At 40.5% G+C, this 22,271-nt stretch overlaps 2 protein-coding genes and 1 long non-coding RNA gene across 5 annotated transcripts in view; 2 read left to right on the forward strand and 1 right to left on the reverse strand.

Annotated features, from left to right (window-relative positions):
* Nucleotides 1-319: 319 nt before the first annotated feature.
* On the forward strand, nt 320-3,915 carry LOC144071076 (uncharacterized). Its single transcript, XR_013299535.1, has 3 exons — nt 320-464; nt 2,392-2,484; nt 3,776-3,915. It is a non-coding gene; the product is annotated as an uncharacterized LOC144071076 (long non-coding RNA).
* A 1,064-nt stretch (nt 3,916-4,979) lies between these two features.
* The window catches only part of irf7 (interferon regulatory factor 7), a 42,710-nt gene continuing 25,418 nt past the window's right edge, over nt 4,980-22,271 (forward strand). For all 3 annotated transcript variants that reach the window (XM_077595828.1, XM_077595830.1, XM_077595831.1), the window contains exons 1-4: nt 4,980-5,100; nt 9,251-9,355; nt 11,823-13,783; nt 13,976-14,076. The gene's annotated coding sequence lies outside the window, so the exon portion shown is untranslated. The remainder of the gene's footprint in view (nt 5,101-9,250; nt 9,356-11,822; nt 13,784-13,975; nt 14,077-22,271) is intronic.
* ascl1b (achaete-scute family bHLH transcription factor 1b) lies at nt 11,521-14,851 on the reverse strand. The gene is made up of 2 exons (XM_077595832.1): nt 14,711-14,851; nt 11,521-12,936 (listed from the first exon to the last, which is right to left on the reverse strand). Exon 2 carries the CDS (start codon nt 12,876-12,878, stop codon nt 11,982-11,984), a length of 897 nt encoding a protein of 298 aa, XP_077451958.1. The 5' UTR covers nt 12,879-12,936; nt 14,711-14,851; the 3' UTR covers nt 11,521-11,981.

Consider the following 22,271-nt stretch of genomic DNA (forward strand, 5'->3'; position numbering starts at 1 on the left):
TATATATATATGTGTATGTGTATATATATATATGTGTATATATATATATATGTGTATATATATATGCCCACATGAAATCGAGTTGACGTTAACGCGGCCCGCGAAGCAACCCAAGTCTGACACCCTTGCTCTAAAGCAACGGTGGGCAATTAGTAATTCCACAAAATCAAAAATCATCATCAAAAGCCTTTATTGTCATTATACACAGCTGCGTATAACGAAATTGGTGGGGGCCGCAATGAGTGCAGGTTTTCATTCCAACCCATAAGGGGAAACCTTTCCACCAATCTGGTATCTTAGAAGTGCAATCAGTGGATTGCAGTCAGGTGCTTCTTGTTTCAGCAGATATCGAATTGGTTAAACTGCCTGTGTTGGATTGGTTGGAACAAAAACTGCGATTGGGGTGTTCCCCACCTGGTCCACAAACGTGGCTGGGATATTCTCCAGCAACCCCACGACCAGCGGTACGTAGAGAAAGCAGCCTTTAAAAATACAATTCTTATTTAGTCATTTCTAGAAACTACAGCAAATAATTCCTAAAGTCTAAATCTTCCCTCCACCCCTCCAATCATACATTCTCTTTTATTCGTCCTTCCTTTTACCAGAATCAGCTTTAAGCTTTGCAACAATTTCCCCCTTTTAAAAATGAGAGCCACTCCATCAATAGGGGACAAAAGCATATCCTGACAAAAAGTCTGAAGGCTTTACGCCATCCTGCCATCACTCTGCTTCTTTCCATAAAGCCGCTGCTGGTGACTGGTAAATGCCACTCTCAATCTTTCTCTTTTCACCCCTCATCCCTTTTACTCCTCCTATTCCTTGCCCTCAATGGGTGTGTTAAGTATTGTGCGCCGTGATGGGGGCGGTGAGTAAGTCAGCATCATTAAACGCAGGCCAGGCCTGTGGCCAGATCAAAATAATTAACTGGAGAGGTCACAAGCTAATGAAATGAAATGCAGGACTGAAAGGAGCCCCTAAATGGTGCTCACTAATCCCCCTTTACCTTGTTTTAGGGAGGGGGCAGGATTTTATAAGGCAGGGCATCTCTGATGATAATAGAGGGGACTTGTGGTGCGTGCTTGCGTCTTAGTGTGTGCTTTTGCATGCACCAGTATTTTCAATTCCCATATATATATATATATATATATATATATATATATATATATATATATATATATATATATATATATATATATATATATATATATATATATATATATATATATATATATATATATATATATATATATATATATATATATATATATATATATATATATATATATATATATATATATATATATATATATATATATATATATATATATATATATATATATATATATATATATATATATATATATATATATATATATATATATATATATATATATATATATATATATATATATATATATATATATATATATATATATATATATATATATATATATATATATATATATATATATATATATATATATATATATATATATATATATATATATATATATATATATATATATATATATATATATATATATATATATATATATATATATATATATATATATATATATATATGAGTACCCAGAGAAAACATATATATATATATATATATATATATATATATATATATAATATATATATATATATATATATATATATATATATATATATATATATATATATGTTTTCTCTGGGTACTCAGATTTCCTCCCACATCCCAAACACATGCAGAGTAAGCTGGTTGAACACTAAATTGCCCCTATTATGTATGAATGGATGTCTGTCTCCCTGTGCCCTGCTATTGGCTGGCCACCAATTACAGGTGTGCCCTGCTTGGGACTTGTAGTCAGCTGGGATAGGCTCCAGTACCCGCCACAACCCTTGTGAGGATAACCAGTTCAGAAAATGAATGAATGTTTTATGCTGATAAAGTGATATTTTCCCCCCACTTTTTTCAAGGAAAACAGTTACTTATTTGTGTTTACCCTGTGCAATAACCTTTACTGGGCCAAATTTGAAAACAGACCTTTTGGTTTTCGGCATGTCTATTTCAAAAAACACTCAAATAAAATTGGAGAAGAAATGAGGCTATACTATATCTCGTAGGGGTACTGGGGGGTTATCCCAGCCAACTGTGGGCAGTAGGCAGGGGACACCCGCAATTGCGTTACAACTTTTATTTTAATGTGTTCAACTCTGTGGCACTGTAGGTTGAGTGGAATCATTTTCAGGATAACCTGGAAGTACTATATTGTTGCACATTTTTAATCATTTAATAAAATGTGCACCCTCCATCGTTAGGGTTTTATCTCCAGTCTCAACTCAAAGCATAGAAAATTCAGGGATCCGCATTTGAAACAAATGCCTCTGTCTGAACGATAGAATGGTGTACCATGGTGAGGATTGTGCATGTGTGTCACTGATCAAGTTCTGCAGGGGCACGTTCCAACCTGCTGGGAACTCTGGGGTATAACGGTGAGTATTTGTTTGTGTGTATTTAGAAGGAGTTTTGTGTGGGTGTGCATGTGACTGTGTTAAAGTGGGAGCTGCAGACAGACAACACATTTGAAAACCAGCTCATTTTGAAGACGCTACAATGTTTGGCTGAGTGAAAGGAAACTCCCGATGTTGCCAGAAGAAAGACTAGCATTTAAAAAAGAAGTTAGAAAGGACAAGTCTAGACATGATGTGTTCAGACCGTCATCTCAGAGACATCCAGAGCTCTTAAATTTCTAACGTTTTCAAAGTCAAAGTGACCGTTATGCAAAAATATCTGACGATCACTATGTGTGCAAGACAGGGACTGAAACAGGCCACAAGTAGTAACTATTTTCAGAGAACAATTGATTCCATACATACTAAGTGGATTTTTTAGTAATAGCCTTTATTGCCAAGTGCACTGAAAACAATGATCCAAAAACACAATAGTATACTCTAAAACACAGGTGTCAAAGTGGCGGCCCGGGGGCCAAATCTGGCCCACTGCATCATTTTTGTGTGCCCCGGGAAAGTAAATCATGAGTGCGAACTTTCGGTTTTAGGATCAAATTAAAATGAAGAGTATAGATGTATATTATATTTCCTGATTTTCCCCATTTTAAATCAATAATTGCAATTTCTTAATCCATGTTTTTCTTTTAGTGTTTTTAGGTCCAAAAGCATTTTGTAAAATCTAAAAATAAATAGATAAAAATATTTTCGGTTTTCCACTTTAATATTGAATATAATTTTTAAAGAAATTGTTTCCATTTGATATGAAAAACAAATGATTATTAGATGTTTTCCCTTACTAAGAAAAAATAGTTCAAATAAACAGTTTTATATCTATAAAAAACTGAATATTTAGGGCTTTTGATCCAGTTCATATAATCCAATTTTAAAAAATCTAAATATTATATCTAAAATGGTCCGGCCCACATGAAATCGAGTTGATGTTATTGCGGCCCGCGATCAAACCCGAGTTTGACACCCTTGGTCTAAAACAAAGTATAAAGCAAAGATCTTTGAACATTACTGAATTGAATTGAATGCTCGTTGACCTCGCAATTCTGGTGTCCTGGATTCGGATCCATGATGGTCCACAATCGCAACTATAGTACTCTAAAATGTATTTCCAAAACACATGCAAAAAGGTTACTTAGGAAAAGACTGGATAGTGGTGGATTTGGCACCACGCTTTTGAACATGGTTGACTGAATCAATCCTTTTATTGCACAAAAGCACCAAAAAAAAATCATGTCATTAACCGCACACTGTCTGCTCACAGGCTGACAGTTGTCTACAGGTTTTCATTTGACACACCGTTTAGCTGCTGAACTCGGCCCCTGACGCCACCAGCTGTTATTAACCTCTTGGGCCTGCTGCTGTCTCCACACGGAACCTGTCTGGCTGCTGGCAACAGTTGGCTAAGCAGAGAAAGTTGCATTTTTGCCCATGGCTACCAGTTGTGAGTGGCTCTCTGCTAGAGAATGTGTCAGGAGCGGCTCGTTTGTCCCTCTTGGCTTGCCGTTAGGTTAGAGCAGCTGAGAGTGATCCTTGATTACTTTCTGATGTGTGTATTTAAGCACGACGGAAGTGGTTAGTCATTGTCGGATCGTCCTGTGTGACACTGCATACATCGTCGCAAAGGTACAGTTCTCCCTGCTCCGGTTTTGTTTTGGGATGTACAAGTCCTTGTTATTGAGTCATTAAAGTTACTGTCATGAGCTCAGTTCGCCTCGCCTCCTCCTGCTTCCCCGCTACTGGGTCCAAATCCCTCCGATCGCGCCACGACGTCTCGGCGCAATCGTAACAGAATGAAATGTCACTCAAGATACAAAATCCTGCTGACTTTACCGTGTTTTTGGGGGATGAAATGGAAATTTATACAATCAAGATCTTTTAATTGGAGATCAAAAGTATTTTATCAAAGGAAATAGAAGTCAGCTGGGATAGGCTCCAGCACCCCCCGCGTCCCATGTGAAGATAAAGCAGTTCAGGAAATGAATGAATAAATGAATAATTGATTCAATGTTATTTTACAGAAGACATTCAAAATTATGGGTGCCAAAAGAACTACTTCCTGGGTATATCTTAGAGTAATTCTCACAATTAGTACCAGAACTGACTTAATTTTAACCCTCTATGACCTGGCGTCCATGTGTGGACATCACAATTTTGGTTGTCAAAGACTACAATGTTAAATTTTGGACTACAAGGGCCTAGCGTCCACCGGTTTTCTCAGAAACTACATCATGTAAAAAGATGATTCTTTGTTTTTACACTCATCAGGTCCCAATTAGCCTAAATATCAAAGAGAAAATAAAAATGCATGCCTTGCAATTGTCTGGGTCTTAGGAGGTCAAACATCAAAAAGCAAAAGGTTGACATGCAAAAGTTTGTTATCTAAGTGTCTCTCCTGTTTACATTGTTTTCTCTGAATGTATTTCTGTTGAATATTGTACTTACTGTGTGAAAATATTTTTCTTCAAACACTGGGAGCTGGAGACCTTTGAAACTTTTAAAGATCCACAGCCTGCGCCAGAGGAACATGCTTTTGATGAGTGTGACAAGACAAGAGAGGCAGCTGATTGGTAGAAACACAAGGAACAGGTAATGTCAGGTGACATTATTAGGTGTTTACAAGGAAAGACCGATTGACACAAACTAGAACAAACCATGTCAACCCCAAAATCAGGATGCAGCAATGTTTTCACGTGGGCTGGCTATGAAAATTGAGGAATTCTCTAAATCAAGGGTGTCAAACTCGGGTCGGTTCGCGGGCCGTAATAACATCAACTTGATTTCATGTGGGCCGGACCATTTTAGATGTAATATTTAGGTTTTTTTTTAATTGGATTATAAGAACTGGATCAAAATCCCTAAATATTCAGGTTTTTTTATAGATATAAAACTGTTTATTTGAACTTTTTTTCTTAGTAAGGGAAAAAATCTAATAATCATTTGTTTTTCATTTCAAATAGAAACATTTGTTTTAAATTATATTCAATATTAAAGTGGAAAACCGAAAATATTTTTATATATTTATTCTTAGATTTTACAAAATGCTTTTCGACCTAAAAACACCAAAAGAAAAAAATGGATAAAAACATTGCAATATTTATTTAAAAAGGGGAAAATCAGGAAATATAATATACATCTATAATCTTCATTTGAATTTGATCCTAAAACAGAAAGTTGGCACTCATGATTTACTTACTCGGGCCGCACAAAATGATGTAGCGGGCCAGATTTGGCCCCTGGGCCGCCACTTTGACACCTGTGCTCTAAATGGTCTTTTGTCATTAAAACTTAAGAAATGTAATTTGGCTCTTTTTAATACGTCAAAGAAAGCATTTGGCTGTTTTGTTGTTGTCGTAGTTTTGGAATTGTTTTTTGCAGTTACCATCACATCTTTTTTACTTGGAGTCAAGTCACAATTGTAAAAGTGCAAAATTTAGTTGGCACTGCAAAATAAGTTGAGTGACTGCGAGTGTACAGTTTCGTTATCATCTGGTCTATTGTTTGCATCCTCATGTACAGCAAGCAAAAAAATAAATACTTTCCCCACCGCAAGGTGCAAGCTTTCATCTTAGCAGCCAGTGTGACACCATCAGCTCTTTATCAAAGAAGTCCACCAGCCTCTGCTTTAACCCATCGTAATTAATCCAGCGCCTTGAGTAAAATTAACCTGTAAATCAAGACAAAAGAGGCAAGAGAGTTAGAGCTAAGAAAGAGGGTAAGTGTGAGCTAAATGGGGAAAAGCGAAATAAGACGGGACAGGGAGAATTCAAATGGTTTGAATCGGGCCCACGCTTGCCCCATTCATTTGGGATTTTGTTCAAATCAGAGCTTTTGTTGAGCCTCCTGCAAAGTGGTGTCAATCATCTCGACCCGGCTTTATACAATGGGCAAATTTATTATGAATTTTCTCCTGCAAATAATGAGTCGTACCCCCTGCCTATGCTTTCCTTCTCCCCCAAGCCACTTCTTCTCACTCTCCTTTGCCTCCACCCTTGCATCAATGCTGCTGAGCAGGCAATAGAGAGTGAAGTTAGCAATCTCAGAGCCACTGGCATTCTGGACTCACATCAAAGTGACACAGACGTCCAATCAGATTTGTCTTACAGGCATTACATGATGAATATGGTGCAGCCAGAGCACAAAAGGCCCTTTGTGTCTCCACCAAGCTGAGACTATTCACAGCCCACCACAGCCAGCCAGAGTGGAAGTAAATGGCCAAAAGGGCCCGGGACAGAAAAAAAACACCTAAACTTGTGAAGCACAATAGTCTATGCAAATCAAAGCCCACACCACCTCCACACTCCCCACTACTACCACTATGACAAATACTGCTACTGCTATGACTACTACTACTACTGCTATGACTACTACTACTATGACTACTACTGCTACGACTACTACTACTACTGCTATGACTACTACTACTGCTATACTGCTATGACTACTACTACTACTACTGTTATGACTACTACTACTGCTATGACTACTACTACTACTGCTATGACTACTACTACTGCTATGACTACTACTACTACTGCTAGGACTACTACTACTACTGCTAGGACTACTACTACTACTGCTAGGACTACTACTACTACTACTACTGCTAGGACTACTACTACTACTACTGCTAGGACTACTACTGCTAGGACTACTACTACTACTACTACTGCTAGGACTACTACTACTACTACTGCTAGGACTACTACTGCTAGGACTACTACTACTGCTAGGACTACTACTACTACTACTACCACTACTGCTAGGACTACTACTACTGCTGCTAGGTCTGCTAGGACTACTACTACTGCTAGGACTACTACTACTGCTAGGACTACTACTACTACTACTACTGCTAGGACTACTACTACTACTACTGCTAGGACTACTACTACTACTGCTAGGACTACTACTACTACTGCTAGGACTACTGCTAGGACTACTACTACTACTACTACTACTGCTAGGACTACTACAACTACATAGCCACACCTCCAACTCCGCCCCACCAGCATGACCTTAGTTCTTCGCATGCAACAGTGTGAGGGGATGTTCACGACTTATTTTTCTTAAATGAGCATAAGTGACTTTCTGGCTATCAACTGAAGACATTAATCAGCAAGACATGCTGAAGTGTGTTTTTCCAAAGCATTTACAGACATAAGATTAAAAATAAAAAAACAACTGTCACACTATTAATTTTTAGTAGTCACTTACTATTACCATCCACTTGTTGCTAAATTATGAAAATAATCAATGTAAATTGTCACAATTCAAAGTAGATCTAATATCAGTTTAATTCAAGTATCAGATTGACCTTATCTGTGATCATTTCTGATCTGTGTGCCATAGCTGCACATTTAGAAGCTGTTTGATTAAATGGTTTAGGGAAAATGTGGAATGGATTTCCTGAAAAGAGGCGGAAAAATGAGAGCCACCTCCGTTTGGAAAAAGCTTTCCATAGTTTGCAGTCAGATGCGCGTTATGCGTGTATGTGTGTGTTTGATACACACATTTTTTTTAAAGATTGTCTTGTATTATTATACCATAAAACTGAAATTGGAAAGAAAGTGTGTTGTGAACACATTTAACTCACTAATCTCACTTTGCAAGACTGAACGAGTCACACACAGCTCAAAGATGTCTTAGCAAACAGTCATGCAAACAAACACCAGTAAGATTAATATCACGTAAATTTGTTTGACTGACTCCTGACTGTTCTATTGTCTCGCTTCTGTTTTGGGATACACACTGAAAAACGTATTTAAAGTTTACCACACACTTGCTGGCAACTTATTCCACAACAACACAGCACACAAATTTTGCTCTCTGTATTCACAAATGGGCTGCATTTAATGGATTATTGTGCACAACGACCTTATTTTTGCAACATGAAAATGACCCCAGTGGCCCGACACGACAAAGTAGCGTGAATAAATTCATCTTGTCTGCCTATGGCTGAGAGGAAAATTGTATATCAATCAATCCGTCAGTGGACAAACGATTTCTTTCATTGGGGGAGCTGGCCCCTGGTTGACACTCAAGGACATCAGAGACACCATCAAGCGTGTCATAATGGGGCAGCGGGGTGTTGCACGCCCCAATTTGATTTGTCTTTGGGGTCCGTGGTGACGTAGGAGTGTTATACGACATATTATGTCCTTAAAGTCATTCATCACTTGTTTGATCCTGACTGTGCAATAGATGCGCTCGAGCTTTTGTCACCCCCTCCCAAGTGCAGGCACGTGGCTAACACCTGCAGGCCGTGTGTATGTTTTTGTGTGCAAGTGTGTGTGTCTATGAATGTAGACTTTTCATAGAGCGTTCAAGGAACTTGAGTTGAAAAGGAACCATGCCCATTCCCAAAGAAGTAATTGAGCCATGTCATTTCTCAGAGCCAATCAGCGAATAAAGGCAACTATTGTCATGACAAAATTATAAAATTTCCCCCCTCCCAAAAAAGGATTTTTTTTATCTTTCAACATAGACCTCAGGGGGTATTTTGTTGAATTTGATAGACTTCCCTGAGCCACAATTGCTTAGTCCTTTTTTCTTGGCAAAATAAACCAAAAATTTATTAGGAAGCCAGAATCAGTTATCGGAATTGATGTAGGCAAAAGCTTTTATGTGTACTGTGCCCTCATCAGTTTAGTTTCATTGCTGTGGCAGCCAACGTTTTAGTAATATTTTCTGAGAAATTCAATCCTTTTTTTTATCCCCGTTAATACATGTTATGAAGGAAATTGGTCCAACATGAACACTGCGATGTAAGCCTCCAGTTTCGTCCCTGCGACCAAGTGGGGAGCTAAGTGGATTGAGGACAAACAAGGAAGTGGATGAGCTGGTAAGTAGCTTATTTTGTTGTTTTAATGAAAGTTTTTTTTTACTTTTAATGAAAGTTTTTTTTACTGTGGACTGCTTTGACCAAATGACTTGTTGCCAATGAAAGGTTGTTAACAATGACATGGGCTTTATACAGCGTTGTTAGCCAAAAGTGCACTAGTAGAAAAATCCCGGTTTTAATATTTTCAGAAGATGAATTTAGTTATTTCAATCACTGTGCTTACTTGTAGAACCGAGAGATGTAAATCTAATATAATGTACCATTATTTAGACTCTCAAGATCCAATGTTAATGAGATCAAGATGCTTCTATGTCAGGCGCTTTCTCTTTTCGCATTCTCTCTCATCAACTTCCACCGTCTTATGGTAATTCTGCCCCTGGTTTGAACTTGCATGGTAAAATCTCCCCTGAATCATGTTTTTCGCGATTTACATCCTTCTTTGACCCACTTTCAATTCTGTATTTGGGCTTTTTATACAATAAAGACGAGTCTTGACTACTGTTTTACATCAAGTCATATGCTTTCAGCCGGATTTCTTGCCCTCATCTATGTCATCAGTTTCTACTATGCAGCGACGAGCCATTTAGTAAATTATTTTGATTGCATCATTTCAATAGCTGTGGATGTCTACATAATTTCTTTTTGAAAACTCTTTGACAGGGTTCCATCATTTAATTAAGGTATTAAAACTCAGGGTGGCCCAGTGGATGAGTGGTTAGCGCAGGGGTCGGGAACCTTTTTGACAGAGAGAGCCATAAACAATTCATATTTTCAATTGTTATTCATTGAGAGCCATTCTCAGAATTTACTAAAAGTAAAAAATAAATGAAAACGTGTGCATTTTTAGTTATTTCACCGCTTTCAAAGTAGAAAAAGTCTCGAATTTTGTTGACAAAATTGTTACCCTGTTGCTAATCAATGGGATGCATGCATGCAGAAAGGTTTAATTAAAAAATTGAAAATTAAAAAAATTGAAGATTAAAGCGACGCTAGGCGTAGTGTCCAGATTTTAGCTCACAGTTTAGCGGGGAGCCATGCGCACCCATCAAAAGAGCCGCATGTGACTCCCGAGCCATAGGTTCCCTACCCCTGGGTTAGCGCATTGGCCTCGCAGTTCTGGAGTCCCGGTTTCAAATCCAGGTCAGTCCTCTTGTTTGGAGTTTGAATGTTCTCCCTGGGCCTGTGTGGGTTTTCTGTGGGCTTTCTGCTTTCCTCTGCCGTTGTGCAAAAAGAGAAATAAGCATTCCATATATACTCACAATTTGGAGTGCTCAATCACCCCATAGTTTGTGACTTACACAAATTAAATAATCTATTTTTAAAAATTGATATGGTATCTACGTTTTACAAAACATAAGCATATAAATATTCATATTCCGTATATTCTGTACATAAACATTCAGTAAGTGATCATAAAAGTGTGCTACAAATGTTGCAAGAGGAGAATTTTTTTTTTTAGTGATCATCAATGACTTTTTATGCATTCACACTTTTGTGCTGACAATAATAATAACAATAATTGAGTTGAATCGTTTACAATAAAGGCCCCAATTTGAATAATGAGGCGCAAAGGAAGCACAATAGTGACCGCAGTGGGGTGCTGTGCTCTCTATTTTGCCAAAGATGTGCCTGTGATTAAGCCCTACATGAAAAACACAGTCGGGGATATAGCTAGGGCAGGTTTTTCGTTTAGATTGATCTTGGGCAGACCAATCCGAATTTTGACCTGACTCAATTGTCTTGCTGACTTTCCCGGGGCCGTATTTCAAATTGGCTTTGAGAAGAGTGAGATGCCCCCTCATTCTACCCCCCCAAAACACTCTCCCTGCAGGCAAAATCATGCCTTGGAAACAATGCAATGCACGAAAAGTAATATTAATCTCCTCCTCTGAATGCACACAAAGAGTAGTGGAAGGTGTGTGTGTGTCTCTCCAACACTTATTGATGGTTCACCCAGCTGCGCAATTTTATCCCCATGTGGCCAATCAAGTCGGGAAAAGGTCATTGAAGGGGGCGGGGTCTCTTATCGGGGAGGGGGGTAACTTTGAATGGAAGTGCTCCACAGTTTGCTCAATTACCGCCACACACTCCCTCCCACGCGTAAACATACGGTCGTCGCGACGCAAGCAAAGTGGCGCACACACTCACACTCACACACAACCATGTCATATAAATAGATTCTTTTATTTATAAAAGTCGTTTAACACAAAATATATTTGTTCCAATCAAATATGTACATTTGTAGGCTACAGGAAGTGGAGAACAAGTGCATACATCAACAGAGCGCTCCTTATCGCCACCTGTATTTATATATCTATATATATAATATATAAAAATAAAATTAAGAACAATTAAAAAGAGGGGAAAATTCATCCCAGGGCGTAGCCTCGATATTGCTGAGATAAGTGAATCCATCAGTGACAGTTTCCGGAGTAGAAAAATAAGTCTTGGTGTGATTTGTTTACAGGCAGTGTCTTGGCCGTCTCAGTTATTTGAGGACGCGGGCTTTAATTGCACTTCTTCAACAAGAGGATTAATTAACTGCGTCCACGTGACACAGCCCCACTCTTCGCTCCTTGGTGTCCCTCCCCAACCCCCCCAAAAAACTGTCGCAGCGACGCTCGAGTCAGTAGCGATCGAACCAGGTGGTGAAGTCCAACAACTCCTGTTCCTCGGAGCTCAGGGGCTCGTCGGACGAGTAGGTGGAGTGAGGCGACTCCGGATCGGCCGAGTAGGTGTTGGAAAGCGTGGGGGACGGCAGACCGCACTGGAACGCCGCCGACACGGCGTCGTGCTCGTCCAAAAGCTGCTGCAAAGCTCGGATGTACTCCACCGCCGAGCGCAGGGTCTCCACCTTGCTCATTTTCTTGTTGGCGGCCCCGTTGGGCACGTGCTGGCGCAGCGTCTGGAAGCCCATGTTGACCTGCTTGACCCGGTTTCGTTCGCGTTCGTTGCGGCGGGCCACGGCCACGGGTTGCTGCTGCGGGATGGAGTAACCCAAGCCGTTGAAGGTCAAGCGCCGCTTGCATCGCAGAAGCTCGGGCGAGTTGGAGCGCTGTCTCTTCAGCACTTTGCTCCGGTTCTGCTCGCCATCGTGCACGCGCCTCGTGAAGGCGCTCTCCGCGCTGCTGCTGGTGCTGATGCTGCTGCTGATGCTGCTGATACTGCTGATGCTCGCCATGTCTGGGGACGGGTGCGGCGACGCCTGGAGCTCTCGTGGGCGACTGGGCTCCGAGTGTCTCTTTTGACCGCTGTTCTCTCCACGAGCCGCTGTGAGCCAAACTTTGGCAGCACTCCTCTTTTTCAACACGCGCCCACCCCTCTCCTCGCACGCTCCGTGGCCAGGCCCCGCCCCCGCGGTGTGATTCTTCTTCTTCGGCGGCGCGTTGCGGCGCGGCTCCCTCGGGCCAGGCGCGTGGCTCCCGGAGCTCAATAAACAATCTGAGCTTTCACTGGGCCCCGAGCACGCGCTGGCCTCATTTGCATGCCAATGTCTCCAAAACTTGAAGGCCCATTGGTCCATTCAAACGCTCTGCAACCGTGCGAGAAGAAAAGCAGGGAGACGGGGGAGACAGAAAAGACTGGGGGAGAGAAGAAGGGGAAAAAAGAAGAGAATGGATGGACTCTTTGAAATGCCTTTTGAATTTGACAATGTACCCCTGGCAAGTCTTCAAATTAGAAGTCCTCGCCCCCCACCACCGTCCACCTCCGACTCTTTTACGATCACAAATACCAAGACGCTCGCTGCTGTATCCGGGCTACTGCTTTTACGCACTCTCTGTGCGCAGTAATTGGCAATTAGACAAGCGGCGCGAGGACGCGATTCGTTCCAAAATAAACAGGAAGTTTATGACATGCGGGCTTATGGGGGTTATGAGTGCCGTGCTGCCTTCAATGTCGTTGGGACTCATGAAAGCGATGCTTCTGCAGGTGGAAGTCATGAGGTCGAAACGAACTCAGCATCAAACCGAGTTCGACTTTATGGTCTTTAATTTAAAAAACATGTGTACCAAAAAATGTAAAATCAAAAGCCAGTGTCAAGATTCTGCTTCTGTAATGTGATATCCGTCAGCAACTGTTGCTCTTTTTTAATCCGCAAACGTGAACAGCTCGAGAATTGGGTGAGGTCGCCATCTTGCGGTAGCAACGGGTAATTGGCAGTAATTTCTAAAATAAAAAATAGGCAGGTAAACTAGTCTGTCACAACCGGAAACGGACATTTTCAGCCCTAAATTGAATAAAAACTTACTATGCCGAGAAAGAAAGGATGATGGATTTTTGTGTACAAATAAAAATGATTTTTGGTGAGTAAAATGTGGCTATATTCCTGCATAGTCAGTACGGCAGTGGACTGCAGAGCAGCATAGAAGTGACGATTTACCGAAGAAAGACCTGATAAAGTTCTTACATGACAATGCGGCGCATTCGGTAAGTTGTCATTTGGGGATTTTGAAGCCCCAGTTCTCATTTTAAGAGTGCTTTTTGACGGGCGCATACTTCGTTGGCGTGATGTGGCACCACGTGGATGGAGACATCCAAATGTTTGCAAACAATTTGGCTACATTGCGTTACCTATAGCTCTTTATGTTTAACAATAAATCATTCCATTGTGTATTTCAGTTCCTCAACGAGCACAGACTGCTGGGAAACATCGAGAATGTGGCCAAAACGACCAAAAAGGAGCAGCTTGTCGATGCCATAACGAGGCGTTTGTCAGCAAAGTGAGTGTTTTTTTTAAATACTAGTTTCTATTTTCTCTCTCCGTGTAATAGTTAAATTTTCGCGTTCAAGGCTTTGCTCAAGTAACTTATTTTTCATTATGATACATTCAAATTATGAATGAAAAGACACTAACTGATCTGGTGTTGATTTTTTAATAGCAAGACACCATCAGTGGAGGTGTAAGAATTAAACAGTACACTTATAGATTATATACCAGTGGTTCTTAACCTTGTTGGAGCTATTGAACCCTACTTTAATGTGAAATAAAATATGATTTATTTTCTTCAAATTCAAGATATATAAATTCCTCGCAGCACTGATTGGCCAAGCAATGTCACGTGATCATCTGCAGCCAGTAATGGTCAAGCGGGGCATCTTATCGTGAATAGACATGATGAATCGATGTGTCTTGGCCTCCGTGGCAGTCGCCACCGAACCCAGATTAAGAACCGCCAGTGGCAGTCCGTGAATTTCCTAGCAACGCCTTCAGCTGTCAGAATCAATCCAACCCTCAAAAACTATTTTATGGCTATAAAACCTCTACTGCAGCTACAGCTGCGACACATAAAAATCGTCAATAATAACCTCATACAATTGAAATATTATTTAGGAATATAGCCATAGTTTACTCACCAAAATCCATCATCCTTCTTTTCATGTGTCATTTTCCCTTAAATAGAAGCAACCGTGTGTAGTCAAGACTTTCCAAAAATGACAAAGTTAATTGTGGCCACTTCATGGTGCAGAGGTTTGTTCACCTGACTGCCATATGGGCAGTTGTCATTTGAATCCCAGTTGGGAATTATTTTTCCCTTAAATAGAAACAACCTTGTGTAGTCAAGACTTTCCAATAATGACAAAGTAAAGTGTGGCCTCTTCACGGTGTAGAGGTTTGTTCACCTGACTGCTGTGTGGGCAGGCAGCATTTGAATCTCGGTGGACAATGAACCATTTTGCCATTAAAAAAGACTAAGTTATTCAGTCTTTCCTCAAATAAAAGCACCAAATGACCATGTATAGGCGAGCCACCTTATGGTGTAGTGGCTCAGTCACCTGCTTGCCATGTGGGAGGCGAGGGTTTACAGCCCGGTGTCGCCAGTCAACGACTGTATGGTGTCACCAGTCAGCCGAAGGAAGGCCCCCCCTAACTGGAAAAATTGTTTTGCTGAAAAAAATGACTAAGTCTTTATTTTAATGAGAAAAGGATTGCCCATTTACTGAACTACATAGTCAAACGAGAGCGGGATTCAAACCCCAATTGCCCACATGGCAGTCAGGTGAACAAACCTCCACACCACGAATTGGCCACACTTTACTTTGTCATTATTGGAAGGTCTTGACTACTAATATATAGAAACAACTAAGGGAAAATGTTTCCCAACTGGGATTTGAACCCCCACCTCCCACATGGCAGTCAGGTGAGTGAACCTCTACGCCACAAATTGCCCACACTTTACTTTGTCATTATTGGAAGGTCTTGACTACAAATATATAGAAACAACTAACGGAAAATGTTTGCATTTGCCACATGATGCAAGAGAGGAATCATCAAGTGTGCACTCTGTGAGGAAGATTGCCTAGTCCCCTCCAGTTGGAGAACATCCAGAGTCTGGACGTGGGCCTGATGCATGCAAAATAATAATAATAAAGCAAAAGTTATCATATATAGAGACCGGAGATTCAACAGATAGGCTCAGGCGTTTTTTTGGAACTAGTTTTACCTTGATCTGGTCCCGTCTCCTCTCCTGTAAGCTCAAGGATGTGAGAGTTCTGGCCACGCTGGAAGAGATACATGTTGATGCTAAATAGGGAAAACTTGCACAAAAAAAGCAAAAGTTATCATGTATAGAGACTGGAGATTCAATAGATAGGCTTTTTAAAACTAGTTTTACCTTGATCTGGCTCGCCTGTTAACCTCAAGGGTGCAGAGGTAAGATCAGGCCGAAAGAATAGAGCTCGGCGAAATAACTTGATTTGCAGGCCCGAGCCCGAAGCAAACCCAAAAATTCATATTTTATTTGTGAGGACTCAGGACTCCTGGCCCGAGTTGGGAGGAGGAGGGGTGATTCATGATAACAAATTAAAGCCTTCTTTTGTAACAAAATCTAAGTCAAACAAGATTGTATAAACATTTAGATCTTTTATATGATATAGATCAGGGTTCACCAAACTACGGCCCGCGGGCCGGATACGGCCCGCCGGCACATTTGGACCGGCCCTCTGAACAATACCAGAGACGCTATCGGATTTTTTTTTTAAATTTTTTTTTTTTTTTTAATTTTTTTTTTTTTAATTTTTTTATTTTGGGATGCGCCCCGCCGGCACATTTGGACCGGCCCTCTGAACAATACCAGAGACGCTATCGGATTTTTTTTCCTATTTGGCCTTGAAGACTAGGACGTTTTAATCTTGTGTTTGGTTCATTGCCCCCCTGCTGAGCCCACAAATCATCCCAGTGAAGCGGGGCTTCGCATTGCTTCTTTGGTGACACGCGCGGGGAGAGTGTTTCCCTTTGATGCATGCGGGCACGTCCACCGTTGCATGCACGAGCAGTGTTACCGAGACATCTGGACGATCGCAGGTGAGGGCGGAGCCCTGGGACCATCGCGGACTATTCAAGCATATTAAAACTGCAACCTGTTTGAGAACGGAATAATGGCGAAAAAGTTAGGTGAGAGAAAAATTGATTCAGAATGCAGGGTATTTAACCTGGAGTGGACAAACGATTATTTTTTTGTTCAATGCAAAGAAAAGGCTGTTTGTCTCATTTGTCAAGAGACGGTGGCGGTATTCAAAGAATACAATCTTTGCCGACACTATGAATCCCGTCACAAAGACAAGTACGATAGATTGCAAGGCCAAATACGAGCAGACAAACTCTCAAAGCGAAAAAGTGGACTACTATCTCAGCAGAACCAGGCATCCGTTCGGGCCAGCTTTTGGGTTGCTAAATTGATAGCAAGCAGCGGTAAGCCTTTCACTGACGGAGAGTTTGTTAAGAAATGCATGGATACTGTCGCGGAGGAGGTGTGTCCCGAGAAGAAAGATGCATTTAATGCCGCAAGTCTGTCGGTGAGTACAATGACCAGACGCGTTGAAGAAATCGGGAGTAATGTATATGCCCAGCTGCAGCAGAAGACGAAATAATTTGACTTTTTTTTCATTAGCACTGGATGAAAGCACGGACGTGCAAGACACAGCGCAACTGCTCATTTTTATTCGTGGAGTTAGCGCAAACTTTGAGATTTGCGAGGATCTGGCAGCCCTCCAAAGTCTCAAAGGGACTACAACGGGAGAGGATATTTTTGACAAAGTGTGCCAAACCATGGAGAAGTTGGACCTGGACTGGTCAAAGCTAGCTAGCATCACGACTGACGGGGCTCCTAGCATGGTGGCCGAAACTCGCGGTCTAATAATGGGACGCATGAACCGGGAGTTGGAAAAAAGGGGTCTCACCGCCCCGCTACGAGTCCACTGCCAAATTCACCACCAAGCACTGTGCTGCAAAATGTTGACGTGGGATTCTGTAATGACGGTTGTGGTGTCGTGCATAAACTTCAGAGCAAAGGGAGAAGATTGTGCATGGCACAACAGAAAGTTAATGTTCCATGGCTTTTTTTTCTATGAAGAACCCAGAGAGAGTTATTTAGTTATTATTTATTTCATAAATAGTGTTATTTATTTCCAGTTTTTTCTGTGAAGAACTCAGAGAGGGTTATTTAGTTATTATTTATTTCATTAATAGTGTTATTATATGTTTCCTGACTTTTTTTCTGTAAAGAACCTGGAAAGGGTTATTTGGTTATGTGTGGCTTTCTGGAAAACAATTAAAAAAAATTAAGCTCCCCTACGATCGTCACACTTTTTCTGTTACAAACTGACACCGGCCCCCCATCAGAGAAGGGAAAAGTTATGTGGCCCTCACAAGAAAAAGTTTGGGGACCCCTGACTGGGGTTATAATATAATATAATTATAACATAATATAATTATAATATAATAATCTATATTATAGATGTTTGACGATAATCACTTTTGCCAGCTGTTTAAATGCCTGCTCAGCATCAAGGTGGCAGTCTTTTTGCTCGCGTTTGAAAGCAAAGCACCATATTGACTCTATTCAGCTAAGCGAACGCAAGTTTCTCGAGCATATTCTACAATCAAGGGAATACGCCTTCTTTGTTTTATCCAAAATTCCAAACTAGTTATTTCAGGCTAGGGTTAAAAATCTTACCTCTACAAGGAGTTTAGGTGGATTTTTTAAAACTAGTTTTACCGTGATCTGGCCCCGTCTCCAGGTTATGAGAAATCTTACAAGAAATGTAATAAACGATCAAGATAAAGAATGAAAATAAGTTAGTGAGTCCTCCGTGCTATTTTCCCTTCCACACAAGCCGATAAATTATGGCAGTGGCTCCTTAGCCGGTAACCGGTCAAATAGTCCCAGGGGCTATTTAGCCGGTAACCCATTATTTAACATTGAGTGAATAAGGGATTTTCTAAACCATTCAACCAATTTTATTGAAATTTTATGTGTTATTGCCAATTGATAGATTTTAACATTAGGTGAATAGGGATTTAATGACCATTATTTAGGCAGTGGCTCCGTAGCCGTAGTTTCTTACTATTTACCCCACACAGAATTGTTAAGGGCTAAATAGCCATATGGGGCCAAATAGGCTATTTGACCGGTTAACGCCTAAATAGCCCCTGGGACTATTTGACAGGTTACCGGCTAAGGAGGCACTGCCATAAATTATACAGACTGACGTTAACAGCTAAGAGAAAGTTGGCTTAACAATTTTCTTATAAATGATTTTTGTTGTGGTGAAAACAGAACAATTACAAATTGGAAACGGATGATTGATTAGTCGTGCCTCTGGATGACATCCAGAAGCACGACTAATCACCCGTTTTGACTGAGCCTTTACCAATAGCAAACTGTCTGTTGATGTCTCGGCTTTGTTTGATTAAATCAAAAGTCTTTCTCGTACCTGTCAACCTCTGCCGATAACTGCCCTTATAAATGATTATGATTCCCCTTACAAACCCCAAAAAACCTTACAAACACCGTACGACTCGTACGGTGTTTGTAAGGTTTTTGGGGGGTTTGTAAGGGGAATCATAATCATTTATAAGGGCAGTTATCGGCAGAGGTTGACAGGTATGCTTTCTATAGGCCTCAATATTGGAGAGAAAACGGACAACGTGCTTTTTAAGTGCGCTGGCAAGCGTCGTCGTGACGTTAACTAGTCACATACGGCACACAACCGGTGGCGAAAGGGAGCCCAAACTTAAATTGTCAACGGTGTGTTCAACCTGGCATTAAACTAACATTTGTTGGCGTTAATGGCTCAATTGATTCCTAAAAAACGCACTTAGGCCAGTAAATTGCTCCACGCCTTACCTCATATGCGTGCTTGCCGTCCATCAGCAAAGTAAAGGGTGTTCGAAAGGACAAGCGACTGCGCATGTGCTTAATTTACGCAGCTGCGTCGAGAATAGGCGTATCCCGCCATATTTAATGTGGAAAAGATGGTGGCTTGCTTACCGCGCTCCTCCCAACTCAATGTCCATGTTTTGAAGACGACGTAGAAAAGTCGTGATTTTTGTGATCTTGATGCTATAAAACAGTATGTGTTAGTACACTAATTTTTACCAGATATTGAGTCACACTGCCCGCCAATGAATAAATTTTCCAAATTTGGTGAGAAGCAAAACAATTTAATGTTGTTCCAGTAGGTGGCAGAGACTACTAACCTGTTGCTAAAATGGAACAGAATGTATGCTTGCGTGTGGGTGTGAATATTTTTGGTAATAAAAAATGGATACAGATTACTGAATTAATTAACTTATTTTCTATCCAATATTTTTTGTATGTATTTTTTTTAAATACGTTTTATTTGGTGACTAATGAAATATTACTAACAAATTAATCACATTTAAAACAATGCAAAAATAGAAAATATCGGTAATAATGACCCCCAATAAAGTTCTAAAGTAGATTTTTAAATTTCTTTCTATTTACATGAATACCTAATGAAGGATTATTGCCATAATTACAATGTAAAAGACAGTATGCCATCGCAATTGCCTACTCACGCCACTTTACACTCACAATTGACAACCTGTGCAAAAGATTGTATAACAAATGTAAAACTATGATCTAGGGAACTTCACATCTTGAATATAGCAATAATTCTAATACATAATACATCTTAGTTGGACTTTCAACTGAAAGGCAATATAGATACATTTATAATCAACATTTACTATGAAACAAGACAGCAACAACAGCATTTATAATGTTTCAAAGTTCCAAACCAAAGTTTTGTCATCCTGTTAATGTGGAAGGAGACGAGTGTGAACACGTGAAGAATATTTGCCTTCGTGGGCTGAAGTAAATAACCAGGTAGGCAGACTAACCTACCATAATGAGCATAATTGACCACAAAACAGTTTCCTAATTGTGACAGATGGACGCTCATGCCTTCATTCAGCCATGATAAAAGGCCTTGTAACCCACTTTGTAAGGCCATTTACACTCGTGCTTCTCTATCTTGGAGCTTGGAAGTTTGGAAGCTCAATTATTATTATTATTTTTTCATCTAGAAGACTGGAACGTCGTTAAACATGTCTGACTGCAGCTAATATGACCGCTGTTACAGATAATTGATAAAAATCCATTGTGGCTGATTCATGGTGTAGAGGTTAACTCACCTGTCTGCCATTTGGGCAGCATGGGTTCAAATCCCGGTTGGGAAACATTTTCCCTTAGTTGTTTCTATATATTTGTAGTCAACATCTTCCAATAATGACAAAGTGAAGTGTGGCCGATTTGTGATGTAGAGGTTAACTCACCTGTCTGACATGTGGGCAGCATGGGTTTGAATCCCAGTTGGGAAGCATTTTCCCTAAGTTGTTTCTATATATTTGTAGTCAACACCTTCCAATAATGTTCAAGTCAAGTGTGGCCAATTCGTGTCGTAGAGGTTAACTCACATGTCTGCCATGTGGGCAGCCTGGATTCGAATCCCAGTCGGGAAACACTTTCCCTTAGTTGTTTCTATATATTTGTAGTCAACACCTTCCAATAATGATAAAGTGAAGTGTAGCCAATTTGTGGCGTAGAGGTTCACTCACCTGTCTGCGATGTGGGCAGCCTGAGTTCGAATCCCAGTTGGGAAACCTTTTCCCTTAGTTGTTTCTATATATTTGTAGTCAAGACTTTCCAATAATGACAAAGTAAAGTGTGGCCAATTCGTGGTGTAGAGGTTTGTTCACCTGTCTGTCATGCGTGCAGCCTGGGTTCGAACCCTGGTCAGAAAACATTTTCCCTTAGTTGTTTCTATATATTTGTAATCAACACCTTCCAATAATGTTAAAGTGATGTGTGGCCAAGTCGTGGCGTAGAGGTTCACTCACCTGTCTGCGATGTGGCCAGCCTGGGTTTGAATCCCAGTTGGGAAACCTTTTCCCTTAGTTGTTTCTATATAATTGTAGTCAACACCTTCCAATAATGATAAAGTGAAGTGTGGCCAATTTGTGGCGTCGAGGTTCGTTCACCTGACTGCCATGTGGGCAGCTGGGGTTCGAATCCCTGTTGGGAAACATTTTCCCTTAATTATGTCTATATATGTGTAGTCAAGACTTTCCAATAATGACAAAGTAATGTGTGGCTACTTCATGGTGTAGAGGTTTGTTCACCTGACAGCCATGTGGGTGGTTGGGGTTTGAATCCCAGTTGGGAAACATTTTCCGTTAGTTATTTCTATATATTTGTAGTCAAGACCTTCCAATAATGACAAAGTGAAGTGTGGACAATTTGTGGTGTAGAGGTAAACTCACCTGACTGTCATGTGGGAGGCTGGGGTTCAAATCCCAGTTGGGAAACATTTTCCCTTAGTTGTTTCTACATATTTGTAGTCAAGACTTTCCAATAACGACAAAGTAAAGTGTGGCCAATTTGTGGTGTAGAGGTTAGTTCACCTGTCTGTCATGTGTGCAGCCTGGGTTCGAATCCTAGTCAGAAAACATTTTCCCTTAGTTGTTTCTATATATTTGTAGTCAACACCTTCCAATAATGTTAAAGTGATGTGTGGCCAATTCGTGGCGTAGAGGTTCACTCACCTGTCTGCGATGTGGGCAGCCTGAGTTTGAATCCCAGTTGGGAAACCTTTTCCCTTAGTTGTTTCT

This window comes from Stigmatopora argus, chromosome 3 (assembly GCF_051989625.1).
Source record: "Stigmatopora argus isolate UIUO_Sarg chromosome 3, RoL_Sarg_1.0, whole genome shotgun sequence".
Lineage (NCBI taxonomy): Eukaryota > Metazoa > Chordata > Actinopteri > Syngnathiformes > Syngnathidae > Stigmatopora > Stigmatopora argus.

What these genes read in the sequence shown, in the direction of transcription:
- ascl1b (XM_077595832.1), bottom strand. Translation starts at nt 12,878, where the DNA reads ATGGACCAATGGGCCTTCAAGTTTTGGAGACATTGGCATGCAAATGAG.